Source organism: Eleutherodactylus coqui, chromosome 2 (assembly GCF_035609145.1).
Source record: "Eleutherodactylus coqui strain aEleCoq1 chromosome 2, aEleCoq1.hap1, whole genome shotgun sequence".
NCBI lineage: Eukaryota > Metazoa > Chordata > Amphibia > Anura > Eleutherodactylidae > Eleutherodactylus > Eleutherodactylus coqui.
In genome coordinates, this window is record NC_089838.1 from 149,747,417 (window position 1) to 149,764,540 (window position 17,124).

At 44.0% G+C, this 17,124-nt stretch overlaps 1 protein-coding gene across 3 annotated transcripts; it reads left to right on the plus strand.

The window, feature by feature from the left end:
- The first annotated feature begins 989 nt into the window (after nt 1-989).
- Nucleotides 990-8,206, plus strand: DNAJB9 (DnaJ heat shock protein family (Hsp40) member B9). 3 transcript variants are annotated; one of them, XM_066591764.1, is made up of 3 exons: nt 990-1,117; nt 3,920-4,147; nt 6,731-8,206. In XM_066591764.1, the coding sequence occupies exons 2-3, from the start codon at nt 3,931-3,933 to the stop codon at nt 7,180-7,182; spliced, it is 669 nt and encodes a 222-aa protein (XP_066447861.1). In that variant the 5' UTR covers nt 990-1,117; nt 3,920-3,930; the 3' UTR covers nt 7,183-8,206. The 3 variants fall into 3 exon arrangements, with proteins under 3 accessions (XP_066447861.1, XP_066447862.1, XP_066447863.1); XM_066591765.1 differs by having other exon boundaries at nt 999-1,072; XM_066591766.1 differs by having other exon boundaries at nt 1,047-1,109.
- Nucleotides 8,207-17,124: the final 8,918 nt, after the last annotated feature.

Sequence of the window (17,124 nt, forward strand, 5' to 3'; positions counted from 1 at the left end):
AATGCTTATTTTCCTTGCGCCATCGTGTCAATTGCGGACGGGCCGCGGGTCAGACGGCCTCCAATGATTTCCATGGAAGTCGTCCGTTTGGAATCCGCACTAAAATAGAACATGCTGTGATTTTTCCTCCGCGAGCGAAAATCGCAACTCAATTCCGTGAGTGCGCAGGAAGCAGAGCTTTACCATAGCATGTAACGAACGGTATTCGCTGCGGATCCGCAGTGCGGGCGCCGACCGTGGATTCAGTCACGCAAATCCCCTTGTGTGCAGGCCGTCTTAGGTGGGGGGGGGGGGGTCACACGGAGTAGATTTGTTATGGAAGGTCCGTGCGGACCCTCTGCATGGAAAATCCACTGCATTTACAGCAGCACAAAGTGGAGGAGATTGTGAGAAAGTACTTCTACGGCCCCCATAGCACATAATACACCCACAACAGGTCCCGTCCGTGAGGGCTGCACGTGTGGAGGAGCCCACTGAGACCTATAGGTTCTATCAGCAGCACAAACACGGCCGTGAACCAGCAATTGTTCCCCTGCAGGCCCCCTGATAACTCACCTACAGCAGGCAGCTCTGCGGCCGGCACCTCACCCTCGTGTCACACGGCCCAGCGCCTGTCCTTCCGCATCCGGACAACAGCCGGCACAAGCAGGAATAGGGGCTGCCATTTTTGATGCGGGCACGGCGGGGTTACATAACAGGACGCTGGTGCCAGCCTGCTATGCACAAACACAGCGTCCTTCCGCCCATAACCTCGTTTATTAATATCACTCCGCCGTATAACCTCCACACCGCTGAATAGGGGGACGAGCGACACATGCCAGTACAGAGACCCGCACGCTCGACCTGCAGTGACCCTAACTCCACTGGCTCCGCCCACCCGCCGATGTTCCCGCGCTGATGACAGGCTCAGCGGATGTGACGCCCACATGCTCTGTAAAAACAACAGGCTTCCACGTGCGCCTAAAGTCACGTGAGTGCTGCTGGCCAATGGTAAAGCGTGTCGTGTAGCAGAGCGGCTGGTAGCAGAAGAGGAGGAGCCGGGAGTCTGGCTGTAGATTGTCGGTGGAGGCTGGTAGGTGGCATTAGGCTCCGGGAGACCGGCCGGGCAGGTAACGGGGTACGTGTGACCTGTAGTTCGTTTTCAGGCCAGGGGGAGCGCGGACTGATACATAGTGGTGTGTAGTGGCGGTACTGCTGGTACTTGTGTGGGGAGTCCCACCCCCCTCTACAGTAGTGCGCTGTCCTACTGGTTTCAGGCTGACTGGGACTTCTTGAGCTATGACTGCTCTCTGGCTGGAGCTGGCATCAGGCGCTGCAGCGCCCCCTGGCTTAGGTGGTAGCCTCCCTCACATGTTCTGTTACTTGTTTCCATTGCAGTTCTGTTGCCAGTTGTGACTTTCCAGCTGTGGTTCTGGTGATGAAGCACCTCTGTACGGATGGCAGTCCTCAGACCAGTTGCTGCGTCAGGACCTCTTGTGTCAGGAGCGCAGCACTGGTGTGTTAGCGCTCCCATGGTGGGTCTCACTAGGCTGTGGGGTTACATTAGGGGGGTTTAGTCACAGCTGCTGAAACCGCATTGTGATGGAGGCCCCGATCACACCCGCTCACGGTCACTGGTGATGGACGCCACTTTTTGTTGTCCTCCTTACAAGGTTTTGCTCCTGCTATATTTGGCGTACAGACTTGTGTCGCCGACTGCGTTAATTTATGCGCTACATATACATATACATATAATGGAAACAGATGGAACCCCTGACAGGCGGATGGCGGGCTGTAGAGCAAATGGCGATACTCTGTGTAAAAGGAGGCTTAGTGTCTCTGGGGGTAATAGGCTGGACAGACAGACAGATGTCTCTTCAACCTTATAAACGCTGATCCCTACAAGGGATGATTACTTGCCACTTGGTTTCCCTCAGATCTTACTTTTTGGCTACTTTTTAGCTACTTTTTAGCTTCATTAGGACAGAGCTTTGATCTGTGACTATAGTTTTGCCACAGTAACTAATCTAAAGTAGTCTGAGACCCCCCCCCCCCCCCATATTCCGTCAGTGGGTTAGACTTGTCTCCTCCGCAGACATGGGGGGGGGGGGGGGTGTCCTGGACTACTACAGATTAGGCTCTGTAGATTGTAAAGTTTAAGCTTCTGACTGAAGGAGTGTTTTAAAGCCCTCCTGTCATGCGTTGGGCACTCTGTATGGGTCATAGAAGAATAAATACAACCTCCATGCAGGTGTTGTCCATAGACACGAACCTAGACCCATGCTAGCCACTGAGCTATCAAGCTTCAGGTAGTCGGCTCAAGGTTGACTCTGTCTTCCATCCTTCCGAGGTCGGTAAAATGAGTACCCAGCTTGCTGGAAAGTAAAGATCACTGGGGAAGGCAATGGCAAACCACCCCGCAAAAACAGTCTACCAAGGAAACGTCACCCTAGGAGTTGGTCATGACTCAGTGCTTAGAGGAGGCAACTTTACCTTGCCTATTAGGTTTCTTCCTTCTTCCTCCTGCTTCTTACTACTTCAGAAAACAATATATTCTTCTTATTCTCAGTCTTCTCCTGCACATTTTTTCTTCTCCCTCTCTTCTGGAGGAAGAAGAAATATAAATGGTGGCTTAATCATTACCACTGCTGCCTTGCTGTACAGGCGTCAGAGGTTCAAATCTGACCAAAGACAGCCTCTGCATGGACTTTGTATGTTCTCTCGAGTTTCTTGTTCTTCGGCAGAGAAGAAAGCAGGAAGAGCAAGTATGGGTGGCTCAGTCATTAGCACTGCTGCCTTGCAGTACTGGAGTTGTAGGTTTAAATCTGACCAAGGGTGATATCTGTATTGGCTCTTTATGTTCTCTTTGTGTTTATTCTTGCTCTTCTTTCTTTGGCAATGATAGAACACATGTGGTGGCTCAGTTGTTAGCACTGCTGTCTTGTGGTGCCGGAGCTGTAGGTTCTAATCGGACCAAGAGTGATGGCTGGATGGAGTTTTTAAAAGTTGATGTTGCCTGTGATGAGTTGAACCTAGGACCCCACTATTGTAAGGCTAATCACATTTATTGAGCCACCATGTGGGACTTCTGTTTCATAGTTTATGGGGCTCAAAGGTTATGATAGGTTTCCTCTAAGGAAAAAAAAAAACTTGTTGCCTATAAACTTGTCACTTGGTGATATTTTGAGGTGCAGTACTCTGTAGAAGGCCAGCTTCACATGAATTGTAGATACTGCAGTAAGTAGAGATAAGCGAGCATACTCGCTAAGGGCAATTGCTCGAGCGAGCATTGTCTTTAGCGAATACCTGCCCGCTTGAGAGAAAAGGTTCGGCTGCCGGCGCGGGTTGCAGGTGAGTTGCGGCAGTGAGCAGGGGGGAGAGAGGGAGAGAGAGATCTCCCCTCTGTTCCTCCCCTGCCGTTCCCTGCCGGCAGCCGAACCTTTTCTCTCGAGTGGGCAGATTCTCGCTAAGGGCAATGCTCGCTTGAGCAATTGCCCGTAGCGAGTATGCTCACTCATCACTAGTAGTAAGCTCTTTTGAAACGGGTCTATAGACATTTATGTGGTCAAGTCCATTCAGTGCCTCTGAAATGGTGTCTTGGAGAAGTCCTAAGATTGTAGCTGAAGCCTCTGAGCAGGTTTTGGACACTCTAAACAGTGGCCTGTGTGTGACTATAGCAAAGGTATGTGATGGGTTTGGTTGTCCTCTCTTGTCCTGGACTTGCATCACCTATAAGCAATGGCACAAGTTTAAATATAACTTTAATAACCTCTTCAGCGTGACAGCTGTATCTGTACACATGATGACTATAACTGTCTTAGTTCTGTAAATCCGTTCTTGACATGTTCCAGCTAGACCTTGGACTGCCCGAGGGCCTACAGCAGATCTGATGCAATCTTTTCTTACACCTCGTAACAGGTTGCTTGTATTTGTCTTGCAGGAACTTCAACGATGTCTTCAGCTCAGTCTGTGCTCTCATTTGCAGTTTGTATATTACTAATATCTGAAGTTATTTTGGCAACAAAAACTTATTATGACATCTTGGGGGTCCCAAAAACTGCCACCGAGCGACAGATCAAAAAGGCTTTCCACAAACTGGCCATGAAATATCATCCCGATAAAAACAAAAGTCCTGATGCTGAAGAAAAGTTCAGAGAAATGGCTGAAGGTAAGAACATTTAATATCGTGGTCATGTTGGTCGCCTTTTTTGTTTTATCTTATTGGTGATTCTACTTTTAGGTCTCATGTCCATGGCGCATGAGGATTTTGTGCAGGAAATCCTGCATGGAATCCACCCACGGCTGGTGAATCCTGCTTACCTGATTTCCCTAGCAGCGGCATCCATGCGGATCCCTCCACTTCCGGGTTTGCTGTACTGCGCATGGTCCTCACAGCTCGCGCAGGACAGTTGTTGTTGTGTTTTTTTTTTTTTTGTTTTTTTTTTTTTAATTCTATTTTTTTTTCCCTTCAAATCTGGTGCTTTTCTGCAGCACATCCGCAGTGTCTGCTGCGGATCGGACGGCTTCCATTGACTTCACTGGAAGCCATCCCTACGGGATCTGCATAAAAATGGAGCAGCATTCTGCGATTTGTTTTCCAGACCAAAAGGTCTGCACATCAAATCCACATGCTTTAAATTCATTTGCGGACGCCCATGCTTCTCTATAGGCGGCTTGATTTGCCGATCTCCCGCTCGGATTCTGTAAATCACATTGGCTGTGGACATTGGGCCTTAGAGTTAAATGTTTTCCATCAGTGGAGCAATCTCTCTCTATGGTTTACTTTGAGTGGGACAACTGATTTAGGCTACTACATCATTATATTATCTGTGAAAGTAGACAGGCGTGTACTTGGCTTGGGTGAGCATTTATGTGTCCTCAATATGGAGAACCTCTGGCGGCAGCTTATCTCTTTGAGAACACACATGAGAGATGGAACAATGCCTCTGGGGTGCCGCCCATTAGAAGGCACCATTCCTGCAAGTTAGACCAACTTCACACGGGCGTAAGCATATTTGCGTGCACCTGAGCGCTGCATATTTGTTGAATAAATGATGATTTTTTTCCCCGCTCATTGGCATATTAAACTATGCTTTTTTTCTTCACCCACTAGGCATGTTCGTTTGTGTGTGGCAAAGATGCACGGATTTAAATGGCTAATTGGTTCCAGATGGGTTTTATCCAGTGGAATTACGCCATGTCTCACACATCTGTTTTGTATGTGCATTTGCGCACCCACCATTGACTTCTATGGTGACTTGTTCTTTTTTTACTTTTTTCTTGCAACCAAAAGGTGTGTCAAAATTTGCAGAATTATAAAGGAATCCATTGAAATCAAGGAGTTCTGTTCTCTGCGCATTGCACATGCAAAACCCTGCACAAATACGCCTGCACAAAGCTGGCCTCAGTTTTTGACCTTTTCACAGCTCTTCTAACATGACTGGGAATATAAGCCAAAGTCAGATTCTTCTTGAGAAAGATAATCTCATGTACAGGCAACTGTTTTGGGGGTTTTGTCAGTCTACAGTAGGTTGCTGGGTGAGGGGCCTATAACTTGGGTTAAGAGGGGTATAGTTTATCCTACGGAAGAGCACCTAGTAGATGTGAGGAGACTTATAATGCCACGTATGCTCCTGGGATATTTAGTAGGCAAATTGGAGATGGTACAATGTCCCAAGGGTGCCACCTATTAGAATGTAATGCATATTTGCACATTGAATTTCCCAGAGGAACATGCATGCCCGTATAAGTCTCCGTGCATCGGTAGGTGTTCTCCACAAGGAGAGACTGGACCCTTCTAATCCCATTGAGAACAGAAGGATGGGGCATGTTGGAGTTCATGTCTGTCCTTTCTTCATTTCTAATGAGCAGGAAAGTCAAGATACCTTCATAGACCTCAGATGTTTGGCTGGTCCCGCCAAAATCTGTTGGATCGGCCGCCAGTCTTCTGTAGTGTATGGCCACCTTAAGGCTATCTTGTTTTCAAGGGGTTGTCTGTTTGTTTTAAAGATTCTTGACCTCTCTTCAGGATGGGTCATCAATAGCTGATCAACTGTTCGACAGGCCACACTGTGAATGGAGCTGGAAGCACACAGCTTGAACTCTATACACTGACACAATAGCCCAGCAAGCAACTAGTCGATGGTGCTCCCAGGATTTGACCCCAGTCCTTATAGCTGGGCAACCCCTTTTAAGCCTTGTATTATGACCTGATCATACAGACGTCTTCCCCTGCAGTTGTATTGAACCTACCTTGGATCACCATGGATGGGGCTCTGTGGTTTTGTTTAGTAAAATTGTATGGCGTACAAATGTTGTGCTGCTGTATTTTAGTGCCTATATTGAAGCTTCAATGCTCTTCAAAATTGGCTTTATCCTGTGCAAGTCTGAGGTGTTTACTTTAATGCAAAGGGTATGGTTGATTCGGAGATGTGAGTATGGGATCTCTGGGGGGGTGCCCGCTGTCAGATTTTTGCAGTCAAAATCTGACCCGGCTGTGGGCATGAGGCCTAAAGAGTGCTTGGAGTTGAAATTCTACGTTGACTAAATTGTCTACTTTTTATTTGCTGTATTGAGAAACCCTTTTATAATCTGATGCAGAATTTAGTTTGTGATTTGCTCACGGTTTTTATTATTGGGTACGGAGAATAACCAGCTCTGTGTAACTTGGTTTTCATAGTCTTGCATAAGCCATGAATATTTTGTTCCTTTTTGTAATGTTAACTAGTTTTTTCTTTTTCCCCCATTACAGCATACGAGGTGCTATCTGATGAGAATAAACGGAAGGAATACGACCAGTTTGGCCATGATGCTTTTAGCGCTGGAGAAAAAGGGGGCAATGCAAGAAATTTTTACCAGCATTTCAATTTTAACTTTGATGATCTGTTCAAAGATTTAAACATTTTTGGTGAGAGCCAGAACACTAGATCAAAGAAACACTTTGACCCTGCCCAATTTAGGAGTCAACACAATCCTAATGGGCACAAGCGCCATTTTGAGGACTTTAATAATTTTGGTGGAAATTTATTTAGTGACATGTTTGAAGATATGGAAAAGATGTTTACATTTAGTAATTTTGGTAATTCACAAAGGCACAACGTTAGAACAGACAACAGATTCCATGGATCAAGCAAACAATGTAGAACTGTGACGCAGCGACGAGGCAACATGGTTACCACCTATACAGATTGTTCGGGGCAATGACATCCCAACCAGTGACAAGCTAGGAGCCTATGAACTGTAACACTCAATGCTTCACTCTTAGAATATAAAATTGCTATAGTGAGCAGCTAAACAAACGGCAGGAAAACTGCGGCGGCATGCATAGTGACTCGTCGACTGTTGTGATATTAGGGTGCTACTGAACTACAGTCATGCCATTAACTTATTCTAGGTTTTGTGTGTATAACCTTATTCAGCCTTTAGAAGGGTAACCGTGAACTATGCATGTCATGCTCCAGTAGTTTTCCTTGCCTATAACGTACACAGAATTATTTGGGCTACGACATTGCTTTCACACTGGTTTAGAATGAGTAATCACAAGTAATTGCTTGCCTTTCCTCCTAATCCTTGCACTCTTTCCTACTTTGCTTGCCTTACAGAGTATTGCAAAGTACATAATTTGTATTTGCTTTATTTCTGATTTTATGAAGTCCAGTCAGTACAGTAATAATTTAATGACCCATAAAGCTGACCAGAGATCCGGAACAAAACTGTATCTGAAGCCACCAACTTCAACAAGTCCCTGCTACTGTGCAGAGCAAAATAAATCTATAAAAAGTGAATCTGCTGTAATTTCAACTTTTTATATTCGCAATTACCTGTGTGCAAATGTGACCATGTCAAACTGTTGGCTCTGTCTTCCTGAGACTAGCTCATCCTCTGCTCTTCTTACAGCAACTTTTTATTTTTGTCCTTGGGAAAGGATTCCATCTTTCTATCATCATAAGAGGTTCGCCTCGCTTTCATGATCGTACAAGCTATACAGCAGTGGCTTAGCCAAAAGCAGCTGAGGAACAATTCTGAAAAATGTGCAATATTTTTACAGTTCCCAATGTGTGTAGTTTATGGTTTGTGTGCAAAGTTATCAGATGTTCTATTTTTGTGTTAATATTCCAGCACTTTCCTTGGCATATTCCATATGACTATTAATCCTATGGATATTAATAAATGCCATTTGTCTTTACTCATGTAACTTGAGTGAAAATAAATAAATGATCATTGCTTATGTTGTGTGGGCTTTTTTTTTTTTTTAAATTTTTAAGGATTAAGTTGAAAAAATTCTCAAAATGGATGATCTGAGGGTGACATGGGCATTTCAGAAAACTGTTGGCTCTATGGAAAGACTGTGTTGTATATGAGTAAAGATAGACAGGGATAACTTGATCACTGTTAGTCCATGTTTTCCCTTACGCCCATGACTGCATCTGGGAGGTGGCCTCTATCACACTTAGACAAGAAGCAGGAACCTCCCAGATCTTTTAAAGGCAGGAACCTCTTTTGCCACCTCAGTTCCTTGATAGGTTGGAATGTGCTGAGGTAGCTGCTGCTTGGCCATCAAGGGATTCTTCCAAATCTCAAAGTATAGACTGTAGGGCCTTGCTTCCAAACTCTGTGCAGGAGACGGCTACCTGCCTGGTGTAAGTCTCCACAGGGAGCCCCTTGGGAAGCCTAGAATCATTCATTTCCTGCAGCCGATGCTGTGCTCCCCTGTCTCTGGAGATTGTGAAGGGAAGGCCCTTTCTCTACCTCATAGGATATCTTTGCAGTTTTGGGAGAACCCTTCAGTGGTTGTGTACTCCCTGGGTTGTTGCACCTGGCCTGGACGTTTGTGGTGCTTTTCATCATCAGATGGAGTTCAGGTCTGTACTGCTCAGAGCAATGCCTAATAACCATGGATTGGAACAGAAATTAGCGCTTTTTGAGAGGGTCGCCCACCAGTCCAGTAGAATTACCCTCCATAAGGGATTGAATTCTGCCTTTGCCCTAACCCTTCATGAATGGGAATTATACTTCCTAAGAACATCATCAAAGCGTGTTCCATAGTCTAGCTGGCTCTAATAAAGAAACCAGTACAAAGGGGGCAAGTTGGAGTCTAAAAAAGCTGTTCTATATTCTGTAATTTGGAACATCTACTGTATTTGTTTGGCAGTTATCATCAAAAGAAAACGCCAATACTTCAGGCCTACAAGACTTTTGGAGTTTCACTGGTTATTTATTGGTGGCTAATAAATCATTGGATAAATTCTCCAATAGTAGAATATTACCTCAGGTTATCAACCCTCCCTAGTTATTAATCTAGTTTAATCTCCCACTGTCACGGGCGTAACGGAATCTGTTGCCATGAGCCTATAACGGCTTGCTGATAGAGTTGAGCAAACATTCTGCCGCGCTTGATGCTCGTTTGAGTATTGGTGTACTCGATGGTTCTCGTTACTCGAACGAGCATCAAGTCGTGTTCGACCCCCCCCCCCCCCCCGCCCCAGTTTTTGGCTCCTCCCCGCTGTGATATGCCTGTTTTGGCCGATCCCCACCGCGCGTCATTGGCAAATTTTTTGGCGGAGAGGGGGAGACAGAGCGAAAGAGAGAACGAAGAAAAAAATAAAAGCTTGGCCCCCGGCGTCCCACATACAAAAATGGGTGCTCGCTCATCTCTACTTGTTGACAACCAGACGTGCCTCTATGATGCAATAGAAGAGATTTTACTCAGTTAACAGGGCTGCATTATTTGAATGCCAGAAGCTGCATGGTCATATCAATGAATTGACAGCCACCTGTGTCATTCTGACCAGACTGTTAGAAGGTGTTTGGGTGTTTTGAAGTGAATGAACCTTCAGAAATACGCAGTGAATACAATGGAAACTTGTGTATTCCCTGTGTATTTGCACATCTAAACAATGGGCTGTCTATGGGTTATTTTTTTTAGTGTGTGTATACTATGCTGCAAAATATGCAGGCAATAAGCGAAATACGCATATGCCCATGTGAATGAGCCCTAAGTGACATAATTTATCAGATTTTCATCTGATCCTTTTTAAATCTGGGATTAAATGTTTTTTAACCCCTTCCTGCTTCAGGACATACATTTACGTTCTGGAGCATTGGGGTATGTATGAAGAGAGGTCGTGGGCGACCTCTCTTCAGACAGCGCGGGCGTCAGCTGTTTATTACAGCTGACGCCCACGAGCAATAGCTGCAAGCGGCCGTGCGGCTGATTGTGGCTATTAACACTATAAATCCCCCGAACGATGTGTGGGGGTCAGGTGTGGCTCCCCCGGGTGAGATCGGGGGAGCCGTGCAGGTGTCATGGCAGCCTGGAGCCTTCTAAAAGACCCCAGGGCTGCCTTGGGAGACTGCCTATCAAGCCATCCCCGTGGGGTGGCTTGATAGACTGCTTGCCCGATCGCAGTATGATGTAATGCTGTAGCATTACGTCATACTGCAGGAGCAATCAAAGCATCGCATGTTGTAGTCCCCCAGCGGGGCTTAAAAGGTGAAAAAAAAAAATCACTAACGTTTGATTAACCCCTTGAGTGGCGGGTTTCCTACCACCCTGTCGTGCCCACCAGGGCAGGTTTTTTAAAATGGTCTAATCATTGAATTTCAACTAATTTTGCAGTTGCGTCTCAAGAGCCATAACTTTTTCATTTTTCCATTGACAGGCCATATAAGGGCTTGTTTTTTGCGGGACAAGTTGTGATTTTTTTTGGGGGGGGGGGGGGGGGAGGAAAAAAGAAATGGGGGAAAAAAGAAAAAAAGGGGCCATGTCATTAAGGGGTTAAATAATGTATTAACTTCCTTCTCTGGGTCATTACGACGCATGGATACCACATGTGTGATTGTATTTTTGATTTTTTACAAAGTAAAGGGAGACAAGTGTTTTTATTTTTTTTTATAATTTTTTAACTTTTTTTTTTAATTTTAATTTTTTGTCCCCTTAGGGGACTTCCACAGGGACCCATCAGGACCCCTGATCACATTCCGGGGGTCCGATGGTGACAGCCCTTTACATGCTACAGTGACAGCCCTTTACATGCTGCAGTCACATAGACTGCAGCATGTAAAGGGTTAACACAGCAGAGATCGGAGGTTTTCTCTGATCTCTGCTGTAAGAGCTAGTACCTAGCTGTCCTCTGACAGCCAAGCAGCAAGCTCTCCCTGCCACAGAGACCATCGGCTTGCTTCTGACAAGCCGATGGTCTCTATGGCAACCTGTAAACAAAGCAGGAGATTGCCGACATATCGGCAATATCTTCTGCTGGTTTTTCAAAGCCCTTGCTTTGTTCTCTGTGGGTCTGTGCAGGCAGAGCACACTGTCACAGCTTGTGGCATTGTGCTCTGCAGCTCCCATAGTGATACATAGCCCGGAAATCTTCCGGGCTATGTTGCTATGAGCAGTGGAGCTCGTCCTGGAAAATTTCCGGGCGTGCCACTCAAGGGGTTAATTGTTAAAAAAAAAAAAAAGGATTAAGTTTAAATCACCCCCACCCTTTTGCCATATCTATAGTAAAAAAAAAAAAGTCAGTCATAAAAGAAATTACATATTTGGTATTAGTGTCCGTAAAAGTCCAATCTATCAAAGTGGTGCATTAGTTACCCAGCGTGGTGAACATCATCCAAAAAAAAAAATAAAGAATGCCAGAAATGCACTTTTTCAGTTACTCTGTCTCCAGAAAAAATGCAATAAAAAGTGATCAAAAAGTCTTTTGTATGTCAGAATGGGTACTAACGGAAACTACAGGACATCCCCCAAAAAATGAGCCCTCGCTCAACTACGTCAACAAAAAGTTATTGCGCGCAGAAGATAGCCGCAAAAAATAATTTAAAAAAATTAAATGTCTTTAAAAAAAAATAGTAGTACAGTAAAAAAATACTACCGTGTTTCCCCGATAGTAAGACACCCCCGATTGTAAGACGTATCGGGGGTTTCAGGGGGGTCGGCCAATGTAAGCCGTACCCCGAAAGTAAGACATATGTCTTACTTTCGGGGAAACACGGGGGTATTGCCGCCTCCCTCTCATCTAGCTGAGCGCCGCCTCCTGCCCACTTCCGCGCCGCCCCCCCCCTCCATACGTCACCGCGTCTGCCGCCTTTGGCCTCATGTCCACGGGGAAAATCAGATCCGCTGCAGATTCTCCATGGAGAATCTGCAGCGGGTCCCTCCTGCCCCGCGGACATGAGCGCTGAAAATAGGAATAAATCAGAATTAACTTACCTCTCACACGCCACGGATACTTCCTTCGCTGCGGCGTCATCTTCTCTCGTCGCGGCCGGATCTTCTTTCTTCGGCTCGGCGGATGTGCATGATGACGTCGGTGACGTGCCCCGCGCATGCGCCGGGCCGAAGCAAAATGATCCGGCCGCGACTGAGAGAAGATGGCGCCGCGGCGAAGAGAAGAACCGGAGCGTGTGAGTACAATCTGATTTTTGTGTCCCGCGGATCCGGACGGCTTCCATAGGCTTCAATAGAAGCCCGCGGGAGCCGTCCCCGCGGGAGACCCGCATGAAAATGGAGCATGGTCCAGATTTTTTCATGCTCCATTTTCCAATATAAGACATACCCCGAAAGTAAGACATAGTGGGGCTTTTGGGGATAAAAAGAAAGTAAGACACTGTCTTACTTTCGGGGAAACACGGTATACAAGTTTTGTATCGTAGCAATCGTACTAAAACATGGAATAAAGTTATCATGTGGTTTTTGTTGCAGTTTGTGCGCTGTAGAAACATGGGGCACTGAAATATGGAGGAATTTTTTTTTTTTACTCAGAATTTTAAAAAAGTTTTTCAGTACATTATATGGTACATTAAATAACACCATTGAAAAATACAACTCGTCCCGCCAAAAACAAGCCCTCATACAGCGGCGTCGATGGATAAATAAAGGAATTATGATTTTTTTTAAAGGGGGAAAAAAAAGGTCCGCATCATTAAGGGATTAAGTATGGAAGACTTTTTTTTTTTTTCCTCCTGCGGGTCATTCCTTGAATAGAACTCTTTGGGTTCCTCTACCTTTGTTCTACAACTGCTAGCTTTTGAAAGTTGATTAGTATCTGCGGGTCAAAGGAAAGGTTCACCATATGTGGAATTGCCATCCGATTAGGAATATTAGTCCAAGTCAGATTCCACATGGTCCCCTGACATAAGTGCTTTATCAGAGGAAATAGACTCCCCTAGGGAAAGAAGTGCTGGGCTATCCCTTTTTAGACATTGCTTTGATGGCGTAGTGGACTGTTGATTGGATAGCGCACTTAAGTTCTCGACTAGGGATGGGAATTCTTCCATGACAACCTTCTCCGTTACAATCAGTACAAAGGGGTCTAGAGTAAAATTAGTGGGTGCCAATTTGTTTGCCAGTTGTGACTGACAGCCGATCTCCCACCGTTAACCACTTACATGCTGAGATCAGTGTTGATCGTGGCATGTAAAGGGTTTTCAGAGGAGCTAGGTAAGAAATAAAGAAAAAAGTTCAGAATACAAAACATAGGACAGAACAGTATTCAATGAATACATGGTGCATAATAAAACTCAAAATCAAATAACCGAAGAATAAATAACTAAAAATTAAATCAAACATTCTTTTGTTGCATATGTATATATATTTTTTTGGCGGACTGGCTGTAAGTTAATTGACTGAAATGAAGCAGGGGATGTTAAATTCCTTGCTTACCAAGTGGTTTCACATATATATGCGTTATTATTGGATGTTAAAAAAATAAATTTTTATTATAGGTGCATTTAAAAAGTAATAATAGAAAAAGTACGGGGGGTTGTGTGTATTTATCTAATAACATTGTTGCAGATGTAAGGGGTATTGATTAAAAAGATAATAACAAAATTGATCACCTGATGGTCTAAATTTCTAAAACTCCTCAATATTCAGCATAAAATTCTATCTATCTTTATATAGAAGTACACGCCATTAAAACAGTTGTCTATGTAATGAACTAATAGATAAGTAAACAAATAAACAACATTTAAACTATTAATTTTATTCTAAAAACAATTACTTTTCTTTTAACGCTCAACTTTTAAAAAAAATAAGGGGGACCGCGATGGGCACAAGAGTCATACCAACATTTGCCAACTAGTACATTGGCACATCTGAAGAAACTTATAGTATGTCGGATCATAAATAGCAAAAAATATTAAACTATATAAAACATATATAGATGACCTGATTTTTATTTGGGAGGGTCCACCAAAAGATTTTAATGATTCTATTACATATCTGAATGAAAATTATTTTAATTTTTTTCTGGAAAAAATTCAAAGGGCAATATTGAATATCTGGACCTCCTACTGGGCCATAAACATGATAAAGTCATCACCAGAACTATTTTTTAAATCCACAGATACTAACAGTCTTTTAAAGGGGTTGTCTCGCGAAATCAAGTGGGGTTATACACTTCTGCATGGCCATATTAATGCACTTTGTAATATACATCGTGCATTAAATATGAGCCATACAGAAGTTATTCACTTACCTGCTCCGTTGCTAGCGTCCTCGTCGCCATGGTTCCGTCTAATTTCGGGGTCTTCTTGCTTTTTTTAGACGCGCTTGCGCTGTGCGGTCTTCTCCCTTCGGCTCTGCTCGGCAGCATTGGCGTTTTGGCTCCGCCCCCTTGTACGCGTCATCGTGTAGCTCCGCCCCTGTCACGTGCCAATTCCAGCCAATCAGGAGGCTGGAACCGGCACACGTCATGGGGCGGAGCTACGCGATGACGTGTACAAGGGGCGGAGCCAAAACGCTGATGCTGCCGAGCAGAGCCGAAGGGAGAAGACCGCACAGCGCAAGCGCGTCTAAAAAAAGCAAGAAGACCCCGAAATTAGACGGAACCATGGCGACGAGGACGCTAGCAACGGAGCAGGTAAGTGAATAACTTCTGTATGGCTCATATTTAATGCACGATGTATATTACAAAGTGCATTAATATGGCCATACAGAAGTGTATAACCCCACTTGCTTTCGCGAGACAACCCCTTTAAGTTACAAAAATGCACAAACAAACATGCAAACAGTTCAAAAGAGTTTGATGCAATTTTACAAAAAAACAGTAGACTTTATTTCTCAGAGTAATATTATTAAAGAGACACTTAGACAAAAAAATATCAACATAGTCTCATTCAATCAGCATTTAATAAAGTGAGGAACGAGTCACCACCAGATGCTCTTAAGAATAAAGAACGAAGACGACATAAGAGGAAAATTTAATCTTAATTTTATAACCACCTACAAGGCCTCACATTCAATTATTAGAAAAACCTTGAAAAAATATTGGCCAGTTCTTCAGGACCTCTTGCAAAAGTAATCCTATTTAAACCGCACATCATGTATAGAAAGTCAAAATCCTTGAAGACAATCCTAGCATCAAATAAATTGAAACACACTAAAAGAAGTCAGACGAATACCCAACAATTCTTCCCAGAGAGGCTGTTATACATGCAACCCGAAATAATGCTGTTCCCACATTTTAAATAGAACCACCAATTTCATCAGCTTTGCTACAAATGAGAACCACTTGATAAAATGTTTTATCAACTGTTCCTCTGACTTCGTTTGTTAAGTGATGTTAACAAGAACAGCTGATGATCATTTATACTACATTTAAAGGGGTTGTCCCGAGGCAGCAAGTGGGTCTATACACTTCTGCATGGCCATAATAATGCACTTTGTAATGTACATTGTGCATTAATTATGAGCCATACAGAAGTTATAAAAAGTTTTATACTTACCTGCTCCGTTGCTGGCGTCCTCGTCTCCATGGTGCCGACTAATTTTCGCCCTCCGATGGCCAAATTAGCCGCGCTTGCGCAGTCCGGGTCTTCTCCTCTTCTCTATGGGGCTCCGTGTAGCTCCGTGTAGCTCCGCCCCGTCACGTGCCGATTCCAGCCAATCAGGAGGCTGGAATCGGCAATGGACCGCACAGAAGCCCTGCGGTCCATGAAGACAGAGGATCCCGGCGGCCATCTTCAGCAGGTGAGTATGAAGACGCCGGACCGCCGGGATTCAGGTAAGCGCTGTGCGGGTGGTTTTTTTAACCCCTGCATCGGGGTTGTCTCGCGCCGAACGGGGGGGGGGGGTTTAAAAAAAAAAAAACCCGTTTCGGCGCGGGACATCTCCTTTAATCTTAATTTTGGCCCCATACAAGGATAAGGATCCAGAAGTATATTATAAGTAATATGACTGAAGAAAATACAGGAGAATGCTCGTTTAGATAACACCATTCATTAGCTGCCATGTTGTATAATGACATAACCACATTGTTCTCTGCTCAGCCATTATGTCTGCACATTTACATTACTATGGCAGATTTTAGTATAGTTACAGAAATATGGAAGCATGGACTGCGCATTACTCTTGTAATATTCTTGTGATATTCTGCATCTTTGAATGGTCCAAGATTGAGATGGTTAGTATAGCCAGGATAGTGAAAAAAAACACGTTTATAACTTTAATCTTGATTGATATTGACTTTTCTTACCTGTCAATGCTGTTTACTCATTGGATACAATGGACTTGGAGATTAATGTTAGGTTGTTGTTCATTTTCACAGTCATAATGTTTAGATTTGCATATAAATCTATACTGGCGGGATAATTATAAGTATTAGGCAATGTAGAGTTTATGGTGCGTTACACTGCTGAACAACCAATAAATTGTCCTAAAATATTGAGAAGATATAATTTATGTTCCTAAAGTAAACTGGCTAAGCATCTGGATTCCACCGTTAATTCATAGTTATTATTGCATTTTATCACGGTCCATTTTGTGCCAGCTATGCCGCAGGTGTATTTTATTTATGTCTCTTTATTTATGCCTAAAACTGTTTATTGTAGTGAATGGCCGACTGCCAGTGTCTAGTTGTAAACCATTATGAAATAACATCTGCCAAACAGAGAGTGATTAATCTCCAGTAGCTAGAATACAAATTAGTTTATTGATTTAAATATTCACATACACATGCCGGCTTTTCTTAAGCTTACACCCCTGAGTCACTGAATAGCCGTAACTAGTCAAGCCATGGTGGGCAATGGGTTCAGGAATGGACATTGACTTTATAAAAGAAGGATGAATTTAAATAAAGCAATTAGACAGAAAATATGTAATAAGCTCTAATAGATGTAAATGCATCCAATATATTTCTA